Source organism: Pygoscelis adeliae, unplaced genomic scaffold, assembly GCF_000699105.1.
Source record: "Pygoscelis adeliae isolate BGI_AS28 unplaced genomic scaffold, ASM69910v1 Scaffold27, whole genome shotgun sequence".
NCBI lineage: Eukaryota > Metazoa > Chordata > Aves > Sphenisciformes > Spheniscidae > Pygoscelis > Pygoscelis adeliae.
Genome location: NW_008825410.1, coordinates 5,492,641 through 5,504,185, shown reverse-complemented (window position 1 = coordinate 5,504,185; position 11,545 = coordinate 5,492,641). Strand labels below are relative to the sequence as shown.

General features: G+C 38.3%; 1 protein-coding gene across 1 annotated transcript in view; it reads right to left on the bottom strand.

Moving 5' to 3' along the window:
• Positions 1-2,912: 2,912 nt before the first annotated feature.
• The window catches only part of PTER (phosphotriesterase related), a 10,883-nt gene continuing 2,250 nt past the window's right edge, over positions 2,913-11,545 (bottom strand). The window contains exons 2-4 of the mRNA XM_009330546.1: positions 10,727-10,992; positions 7,116-7,256; positions 2,913-3,738 (exon numbers count right to left, since the gene is read on the bottom strand). Of these exons, the coding sequence (XP_009328821.1) occupies positions 3,528-3,738; positions 7,116-7,256; positions 10,727-10,992 (618 nt within the window). The 3' untranslated portion in view covers positions 2,913-3,527. The remainder of the gene's footprint in view (positions 3,739-7,115; positions 7,257-10,726; positions 10,993-11,545) is intronic.

Sequence of the window (11,545 nt, the reverse complement as noted above, 5' to 3'; positions counted from 1 at the left end):
CAGAACTACGACTATGCCAGTAACAGCGTGGTTCTTCACTTGGAGCCAGGAGATGAAGTCTACATTAAATTAGATGGAGGAAAAGCACATGGAGGAAACAACAACAAATACAGCACATTTTCTGGATTTATTATTTATGCTGATTGATAATGAGTAAAAAGACCCACCAAACCAGTCCAAAAATGAAGCTTGCTCTTCTGAGCAATGGATTTGCGTGGCAAAAGTGAATGAAACAAGCACCCCAGCAGAGCGACCACTGAACACCTCAGTAGCGGGGAAAAAAAGTCGAATGCTACCTGATTCACATCTGTACAACACAGAGAAAAGTTATGTTAAAAAGTTACAAAACAAGTTAAACAGATGTGCGATCCACTACCGCCAAAGCAAATACTTCCTCATTGTTAGTGTCCATGCGAATCAAGTCCTACATAGATCAAATTTTTACAGGAAAAAAAAACCTCACCTAAGGACGCTGAGTTATTTCTTCAGTGTATATGATACTTTGATGTGTTATGATCTTGCTGCTTTATCCATACTTCAGCTTTGGTTCTTGTGACTTACTTGCTAACAATGATGCTTGGAGTCCACTCATAGTGTGGTGAGGAATGATCTTACAATAAAAGGAAGAGGTAATCAAAATATACTTTCTCTCTCCAAAGGAATTGTTTGCCTTGTACTTTTCTTATCCTTCCATTTAAAACTAGAAACTAATCAGCTTCAAGCCTTAACTCAATGTTCCTGCTTTGTAGGTTTACATTAGACTTTTAACATAAAATCAATCCAGTGGAGTTGTTTAAATTCTGTCTCCCCTTAGCTGTGTTCTAAAAGAAAAAGAAGGATAGAAGAAACACCTTTTTTTTTTCTGAAAAATGTAACAGTTGACAAACTATTCTATTGGACCGAATCCCTGATTCCACTGAAGCCAATGGCAAAACTCCCATTGATGTTAGTGGAAGAAGGATTTGGCTTTTGATTTGTAAATGTGTAAATATATATTTAGGCAATATTACAGGCCCATTCTTGACGGTTAGTTGTGTAAATATTTAGCGAGCCTGGCATCCACATCCTCAGACTAAGAGTGTTTTTTTTGCAGCAATTAGTCTTCATTAGTCTTTTAGGACTTAGTCTGTACTTGGGTACTATTTTTAATAAAATAGTTATGACTTAACATACTGCAGATGTTCAACTAGAATTTCGTAGGAATATAATGGGTCAACCCCGTATTTGTCTTAGGTGTCTTGTCTCACTGAAGTTAGTGGGATTATTCCCAGAAAGGAAGAGTAGGAGGTCTGACACGTGAGAAAATGTTGTCACACAGACCTTTTCCACAGTAGCTAGTTACCAGTTTGTAGTAAGGCGTGCCTATGAAATGGACACAGATAAGCATATTACCAAAAATGATAACACATATGCAAAGAAAGAAGCAGATATTTACATGCAAAAAAAAAGTGTGTATTAAAACCTATTTTTCTCATTCTCATATATATATATATATATAAAGTCTCAAAGAAGTTTAATCCATATAAAGGATTAATAGCTTGGAGAATTAAACTAAACACAGGTACTATGAGTTACATAGTTATAAAAATGCTTTAAAATCAGTTATACCACTAATGTCCACAGAGTATTTTTATTCGGAAAACGGATTTATTATTTGTTTTGGTTTTGGGAGGGGAGGCTGTCTATTTTTCTCAGGTTAAAACGTGCAGATTTCATTCTAAACCTAAATTTTAGCAAGGTAATTAACTAGCTCCTTAGCACAGCTGGTTATCTTATTTATTTTTAACATTTTGGCAAAATCAAGGTAACATTTCTATAAATTGTTGAAGAGTAATAGAGGCTACCCCTAGCATTTCTGTTTCACGTACTTTGCTACAAGCAACCTTGTCTAATGTACTAAGGATACAAACTCAGATTTATCTGCACTGAAATGTTGAAAGTGATTGCCACTGTGACACAAAAGCTCTTCAGTGCTGGCTGCTCAGTAAAAGTCTGATGAGGATTTTATGAATCTCTCTAAAAACATCTCGTCCGAATGAGCGAAGCTTTTCTTAAACAGAACATGTTACCCTTTCTGTTTCTGTTTCGAGTTGTCCAGTTCAAAATAAATGCCGCGTTAGTCTAGGCTGACTGAGAGGACCGCCAGTCTAACTCGTCTAGGATTTATAAAGGGACATCGTGCTGCCAGTTGCTTGTGTATTATCTGACCAGAATGGTTAACACTTTTACTTTATGACAAAGTGCCAGCCTATATCCGTACATTGTAGTGATTACTCCTGTTTTTTTTCTATGAGGTAATGTATTTTAATAACAGATGTGTAACTGACTTCATGTCTGCTCATTCCACTGTTGCTTTTACTGGTTAGCGCACTCACAACAGCACTGTAGCTAGAGATTTTCTACGTCGTATCAAACAGTAACGTACCAAGCTAGAGATCATTTACAACTAGCAATGCATATTTACTAAGGTATTTATTGGAAAAGCTCAATGCTACAAGACGTATATGGTCAAATTTGAAGAAACTTTTGAAATCAGGCTACCACTGCTACTGGACAAGACCATTTTTTGGATAAATCACCTGCCCTGGTTAAAGTTAGACAAGAGCAAAGAACACACTTTAAGTGAAAAACACATATAAGGCAAACATTTCTTCCTTTTTCATCATATCTTGATACACTGATTTGTAAAGACTTACATCACAACCTTTGTTATAACTATTGCAACTCATTAAAACTGTATTATGTAATATATTTTGACTTTTGGTGTTGCATCCTTACAAAAAGAAGCTGGTCTGCATGAAGTTTCACATGATTGCTGTGGGATTCCAAAGGTTCAGGATAAAAAATTAATGCGATTAAAAAAAAGACATCCGTAATAATACTGCACATAGTTTAAGAGGTCATCAAATTGCTTTATTTGAAAACACATTTTTCCACATATTTTTTACACTTTCAGTTAAAAATAAGTAAATTGTTAAACCAGAAAGAAACAACATATTTTTAGAATTATTTGAGATTTCTTTTGCCCTCTGTTATCTATGGAAGCTATTTAAAAGTCCCAGACCTTTTATCAAGCATTATTTAAAGAATATAAGGATAATTAGAAGACTGTCAATATTACAAGGATTAAAATCATCCCCTGGAAAAGGGGGATTTAACTGAAAACCGTAATTTCCTTCAAAGTCCAGATGATACATCTTCAAAAATATTTTTGGGTAACTTTTAGTAATAGTATTAGATTACTCTCTAGAAACAATTATTTTAAAATTTCAGTTGAAAAGATTTTGCAGGTAGGCTCATCTCCAGTAAATCATTCATGAACAGGTTTTTAGGAGGGAGAAAATGCAGAGAGAATACATAATTTTGTTGTTCTAATTAAAAATGAAAGTCATAATCAGTTTGTTCACATCTAGTTAATAACTTCCAGTTTCTCTGAAAAGAACCAAGTTTTAAAACAACTGCTCTCTTGAAACAAATCTGAATTTTATCAAGCTTCCCTATAAAATAGGAATACTTATTCATTATTCCTACTTAAAAGTCAACCACCGCTTTGGATTTGCTAGGAGTATTTTATCAATTTTATCTTGGGATATGCCTCTAATTAGCATTTTAGGAACTATATTTTTAAGGATATGTGAATATCCATGACCTCCATATTTCATCAACCTATTCTTAGTGTGCACATCATGAGCGATCAGAATTCTGTCTTCGTAGCCTTCATCGACCAGCATACGAATCCTGCAAAAGTAAAAAGTACACCCGTCAGTGAAAGGTTCTCACTCTGCAACAGCACAGAACTGAGCAGGATTTAAATTTTTTACATTACTGTACTGCTGGACTGTATTATAACTAAACCCACTTATTTTTAGGTACTCAGAAGACATATTCCTTACATTTAATTGAAATTAAAACACTTATTTTATTGAATGAAAAAATCCACCTCTGAAAACATACCACCACACATCTCAAAGTGGAGGAGGAAAACTCTTTCCAGCTGGCACAGGACTTTGCATTCCCAATCCCATTAAGTTCATGGAGGAATTCAAGAACTTCAGCATCACCAAGCATGGGACACAGGTTGTATATACACGAGTAAGTAATAGTTTCCGACATAAACTCCTTCTCAGCACCATCGATTCATGGGGTTACTTCTTGCTGCTGTCACAAAGCTAGTCCCATTACATTTGTAAAGGACCAGACTCTCTGTGTGACAGGTCTCATTCACACAAATTTACACAAAAGCCTGTCTCATTTACACAAGTACTTTCACATCTTTAGTTAATTTCCATTTAGCAAACCGGGTTAATAAAAAATTTAAGTTGTCAGCATCATATTCCATATAGACAGTTATCATCCGAACACGTTTCAAAGATGTTCATTAAAGAAGAAGATAACCAGGCATTGCACAGTGCTAGCATATGCCAGGAAATAAGAGGAGTTAATATAGCAGCCCAGCTAAACAGACTTGGCAAAATGACAGCAAGTCAGCTTGGAAAAAGAAGTAATCCTTTTGGTCACTGCCTTGTAACCAGTCTGCTACAAGTCCTTCCGTTCCACATTTCACCTGGGCACCTTAATCCCTTGCTCAGCTCATTTTTTAGAATTTATTTGGTGGGTGTCTGTATTGCATGACTGCTAAGTTTCCCACTAAGCTTCAGTTCAGTTTGGCAGTAGATTGCAGCATTAAAGTGGCAGAGACAGATAGACCAGACCTGGAAGGTGCTCGTTCCTCGTGCAGGCACCCAATTTCATCATTTGCCAGTGCTGTGAAATTCTAATTCTTACCTTCCTGACTGTGCTTTGATCAGCAAGAAAGCAAATACTAGTTTTATAAGTAACCACGCTGTATCTGAAAGCCCTTACTGTCCGTTTTTATTACAATTAGTTATGAGGAGATACATGTAGCAGGATCAAATCAATATGGGCAGCAGGAAGAATGCAAGTAAGATATAACTCGGTAAAAAATTAGCATTTTTCATAAAGACACCATAAATAGTGCCAAATAGTGCACAACACTACATATACTGTAGTATTACAACATCACAAGTATCTTCTCCAGCCTGAAATACAGAGAGACCACAAGCCAACCAGAGAATGAGAGCAATGACACTGGAAGGACTAAGTTCTTTGCTGACCAAACATCTTCTTAGAATCATCTCCTTTCATATTTGGACTCATTTCATGGGTTGGGGAGGCATATGGTCCTTTATATTCCATACTCATTGCTGCTTTTTGCTCATTCCTGCGAGTTTAGTAAGTACTTGCTTCTGACTCAAAGAAAAACCGTCCCTGAAAAAATTCAGTTGTTTACTTGCATTGGCAGTAGATTGCAGCAAAAATGCATAAGTACACACACAGCTAAACTGTGTTTGAATACGTATGGCATGACTACAGAAGTTTACGTTTTGAATAGACAAGACCTGAACATATATTTTCCATTTAATATTTTCATTGACACATTTAAAGGTCAATTTGATTTCCACCTCTCTGGTGCTGTTTGACAAAAAAAACCCTAAGGAGATTGCCACTACCATTGTATGTCCAGTGTTGGTGCATCAAAAGCCCAACAAAATTCATTGAATGGCACTTCTAACTCAAGTGCACACATTCACACCATACAATGAGAAGACAAACTTTTCGTACTTTCTTCCTATAAACAGCCTGCTGCAAGAAATACTCAAATGCCAGAGAGTCTAATGTCTAAGGAGAGACACCGGTGGCTGAGCAAGTATCATGGCTGGAATGAAAACTTTGCCGCGGTTGAACAAGCACTCGTTAACCAAGGCATAGTCCATTCCTCTACACATACTCCTCACGGTGCTTCTGTACATGCTGACCTCCAGTGGCACGGGAGAGGGGAGGAGGCACAGGGGAGGGGAGCAACTTTACCCATTCTAAAGGTGAAACCTGCAGATTCACTGCAACAGTTTAAAATACTGAGTGCAAGACTGAGAGCCCTGTTAAGAGAGAGAAACAATTTCTAGTGTTAAGAGCAGCAGCAAATGCTTGGCAGTAAGTGGAATAGTAACCACGGCACCTTCTTAAGAAGAGAAGAGCCTGAAAACAGAGAAGAAAAGTCTCAAGGCAATCTGACAATGAGGGGCAGGGAAGCTATGTCTGAAATATAAGTGAAAGCTAGAAAGTTACTTCATTAGTGATCAGGGATCATAAAATCTTTCTCATCAAAGAGAAAAAAAGAATTGTTTCTGACTCTGGAAGGAAAAAAGAGACAGGCGGGCTAGCACCCCACCCCTCAGAAACCTGGCACTTCACCGTGCATGAACACTGTGGACAAATAGCACACGAGGATCACACCTCCGGACAGAGTGAGAAGCCCGTTCCCAGCTGATCCTACCTGTCTCAGACAGTTTCTGCAAGGAATGCATCTCCTTGGCAATACCTTGTGTTAGCACAGCACAACAGATTTGCTGTGCAGCTGAGCTGAGACTGCATGTGCTGATGAGAAGCAGGGAAGAGGTATCCCTGCCAGCGTGAGGAGCATGGGAGTTCTGAGGAGACAGGAATCTCATCCTTCAAAAGAGAGAAAGGGCAAAAGGAGAAGGGGAGGAGAGGTGATAAAGTGCTTGGAAGAACAAAAGTCTGGTTTTCAGGACGGAAGCACGGATCAAATCCATCCAAGACAACCAATGAGTTTTGCTCGGTTAGCACATTCATGAGGAGATGTAACAGGCTCAGATAATGCTTAGTAGCAGCACTAGGTTTCCAATACTATGTTTCAAACAAAAGCCAAACCCTAACATACGTCCTGTATCTCCAGCCTTTTCTTTTTTACAGTCTATATAAATGCAGTAAATGATAAAATTCAACCAAATCAGCATGGAATTAGGACAAAGAATGAAGTTTAAAAAGTTCTTGATCTTTTTCTCAAGTAACTTTCTATGACACTATGATTCTACATCTTCCTTTGTAGACAGAAGAAATTATACATGCTGCCCTAAAGACATGACAGCAGCAGAAAAAAAATTGTCGTTATTTTAGTCTGAAAAAAGACAATTTTGAACAGCAAGCAGAATTACTCTGTGATGCCCTTAAAACAATTACCAATAACATCGTCAATGGCAATGCTACAGCATAAACTGCATGGAAGCAGATACCTTGCAATTCTTTCATTGTCGCTCGGCATGTCAATATCCGGATGGAACTGGTAGTGAAGAAATTCTGTACCAAATAGGTCATACTCTAAATAGCATCCCAGTTTAGCAAATTCCAGAAGTTTCTTTGTATCAAATATAGTCCTGCAGAACATATATAACACAAAGTCAGCATTGTAACGGAAAGGAAAAAAATTTCATGGTACAAGGATAGGTATTTTGCAACTTCCTACTTGCAAGGAACAAAACCAATAACCTAAGATTTAATTCACCCTTTTGAAAAACAGGACTCCTGTTTGACACATGCACCTTAAGCTGATACATCGCATTATCTTTCTCACATTCATCTGGGACTTCATGCATTAAAAAACCCAAAACAAAACCAACTCTTCCCCCATGAAATAATGAAAACATTTATGATAAACTTTAAATGGAAACAGGAAAGTCACTTACTTTTGATACCACTAAACCTCTCAACAGACAACCTAACAAGGAAGGACGTTTAAGGAGGAGGTTAATTCATAGTGACATTTTAAAAAAAGACAATGCATTACTTACACAAGGCAGATTTACTTTCCCAAAAGAGTTACAGGAGACAGCTACATCCAGGGCTTGTTTCATCCATCACACACCGGTAATACACAACTCTGTCTTTAGTTTCTATTCTGTACAGTGATGTTTCTAGATTGTCATTAGAACAGCAATATATCATTGTTTGCACTGGGAGATGGCCAGAATGCCTTAAGGAAACGCTCTCACCAAAATATATAATGGCACTGTGAGTACCTGGGACATGGGCTTTGCAGCAGATTTGAAAAGTGAAGGAACAAAGCTACTAAAACCCATCACTCATTCAGAAAAGAATGGCAACTGAAATAAGAGCTCTCCAGAATATTTTTTTTTTCGTTGAAACACTTTTACCAAGAGTATAAGCTACCCAAAGAAAACAAAAACACTCAAATGACACATTATAAATTTATCTTTATAACCACAACACAATTTTTTTTCATCTAAGAAAAACACAAGTTTCCTCAAGAACAGCACAGTTAACCAAAAGGGCAGTAGTTTAATTTTTTTTTATTATTGAAGATATTGATGTCACAAAGTAATTTTACCCTATACAATTACATCATAGTCTGTGGCTATGGAAATGACTGATGTCACAATTTCAATATTATGACTTAACAACAGGATCAAGTAGGAGGAACAGCTGGGTTGAAAGAGAGAAAACCCTTGTTCAAACAAGCCTGCCATCACAGCAGGAGTCTAAGACTTGCCAACTGTAATTAATAAAAAATGTTATTTTTAAATAAATGCTACAGTTTACAGAGATTGGACATTTATTATCAAATGAGTTTTCAAAGTGTAGAGCAAGAGAACGGGTCATTTTAGATCCAGCCCTGCTCAGTTCACAGGGAGACAGTAGCCAAGAGTATTCATCCCTGTGCAGGTGGCAAAAACCACCCAACAATATATTTCAAAATCACAGCCAGAACAACTTCTGAAAACTACTATGAGTGTTGTGCTTTTGGGCGCCCTGTCCCAACGAAGAGCAGGAGAGCTTCATTTCATCAGCCATTGGGTCCCCTTGTAAGCCACACGGATGTAGCAGCAGCAGCAGCAGTTCCCAGCTCGAATTGCTAATCTCTGTGCTGGAATTAGGTGTTTGGGCAACACGTGTCCCTGAGCAGCCCTGAACGCACAAAAGAGGAGATGGGACACAGGGAAGCATCCTGTAGTTTGGACCTCATCCATAAGTCACCACAGCGACGTCCACTAAAACATTATCAAACAGGCTCAAATCAACTCATAACAGTTGCTGTGAGCCTTCTAACAAAAGCTACTCAAGTGAATCAATGTTGATCTCTACCAAGATACCTTTATAACCTTGATCCCTAATAAATGGCCAAAGCCAAGACTCAATAGCTTTTGCTTGCCAGCCTTTATCTACACCATAGTTTCACTACGGGCACTTGCTACCTTTTGTTCTAAGGTGCTAAATTGCAAAACATGGTAGCCAGCATTTTAGTTTTATCATTTGACTGTAAACCCACCTGAAAATTACCATTCTGTCTATGTCAAAAGCAGGCATGAAATATGGAGCTATGTACAAATTTATCTCACATTTAAGGGACTGGGATGCTCCCACGTGGATTCTTCTCACTGGAGGAGACTTAAAATGTTAAATGCACATTGCAAAGCCAAACTTCACAGTAGTTTAGAGTCTATGTTATAGCAAGTGCCAACCTGAATGTGTGAAAGTAATGATAGAAGGAGTATAAGGAAATGTCATATTGTGCATCAGTGGCTGTTAGTGAAACTGCACCTCTGTCTTGACTGTTTTCCTACTTATATTGCTTATTTTCCACCAATAAATCACTGAATTCAATGATTTACAACAGCATACAAAGGCAAAAAAACATAACTGGATGTTTATGTTTTATCAAAACAGCTACGTTAAGTATGGACACCTGCAGCTTGCTCAGTCCTCCTTCATACGAAGATTTAAGTAACCAGTTTTTCTTTAAAAATGAGAGAAAAATATAGCTATAGATAAAATGGAATGCAGGTAAATACATAAAGAATGCCCGTATCATTTATATATAAACAAATATAAATAAAATTTGGTGGCACTGAATTTTATGCTCCTAAAATCCCCAAGTAAAACATTGAGCTCTGTGTGAATACAAAACACCTGTAGCTTGATTTACAAGCTCCTAGAGCCTATAACCATTAGAAATTTGGAATACAGTGCTCTTGCCTGATTACACTCCCATTGAGGGCAAACAAATCCAATTGCTGAGAATCATATGACCACAAACAGTCTCATTATTCAGCAACTGGCCAAACTAATCAATGCTTGGACATTTTCCAGCTCACCAGGAGCAGCACAAGGTCACACAAAACTGATTTGGTAATAAGAGGCTGTGTTTCTAAACTGGAGAGAGAAAAGCACCCCGATTCCTCTCCACATCTGATGTGGGGCTCCTGGGTCTTGGTCTAAAGGAAACTAAAAGTTAGCTCTCTGGTCTATGCTAAGAACTATCCAAAACCCAACTATTTTCTAAGCAATATTTCTTCTGTCTTCTTCTGTAGCAGAACTGAAAAGGTCTGGCTTCTGCTTTGATCCAGTATCCAGCCAAATCAAGGAGTTCTCCATTAGTATCTGAGAGACTTTGGTCAGGCCCTTAAGAGTGGCCCAGTTTTCAAAAACACTGGAGACCCAGCAGGTTCCCACCCAATTTGGTGAGAGCTGCTCAATGTCCCATGCTTTGTAAATGCAGTGATTTGTGCAGGGATACGAACTAACGGAATCCCCATTTTTTAAAAATGTGGCTACACTTATTCTTATTCTCGCTCCCAGGCCTTCAAAGAGAGCATTTAAAATCCCCAAATCTCTTTATCAGTGTGAACCTAAAAGCTGATCCCCACCGAAGTGCTGGAAGCTTATCAAGCTCCATATAAGCAGTTTCATATTTTAAGTCAGTAAACTTGAATTCTTCATGTCATGATCCCAGCGCACAACAGAAACCTAGCTATTTGCAGAATAGCTCCCCCAAACCCCAGTGAGTTGTGGTAACACTGCCAGAAGGACAGCAGAATAATCTGCTTACCTGTCGAGGTGAGACATGACTGTCTTTGACGCATCAGCCCCAGCTTCCTGCAGAATGCGGATAATCTGGAAAGGTGCATCGCTGTTCCTGCCAGGATGGATGATAACAGGGCACCCAAGCTGTGACTGAGCCTGTGCTGTTGCCTGAAGCACTCTGCGTTCACTCTGAGTCAAAGGCCAGGAGCAACCTATTTCTCCCACCACACCACACTTGATGTTAGTCCCATCCGCTCCATTGAGTATCTCATCAACAATAATGCCTGTAAGCTAGAGAACCGGAAAATGAGACTTTTGGTTATTAATACCATTTGTGTTAAATAGCATCAAATTTGGCCTATGGACACTGTGCTAGTTATACTCCCAACGTCTTTCTGAACTTATTAAATTAACAGTTGGGTGTGTGAAAACACTGCAGTTAAAATCTGGTTTCTGTCAACTAACGTTATGCTAGCCATTCACTAAGACCAAAATAAACACAAAGCAAATCACTTTAACAGTATCCACTCACACAGTTGCCCAGGTCTGCTGGGAAAGCTGGTCTACATAAAATTTGAACACTGATTTAGGCTGAGACTAATTTTTCTTTAAAAAAAACAAAGTTAGCTCTGCACGAAACCTGTGCTTCGCACTCCTGAATTGGCTCCAGAAACAATTCAATGTAATTTCTTGCAAAACAAGGGCTCAGAGAATAAGGAAACCTTGTCATTCAGATAGGGAAGGGAGAAACTCTGGCAAAGATCCTGAAGAGACAAGTTTAAGGCACATCCTGCTTGTGGTAATGCCGACATAAAATGACAGGAGCTCCAATGTACCTCATAAC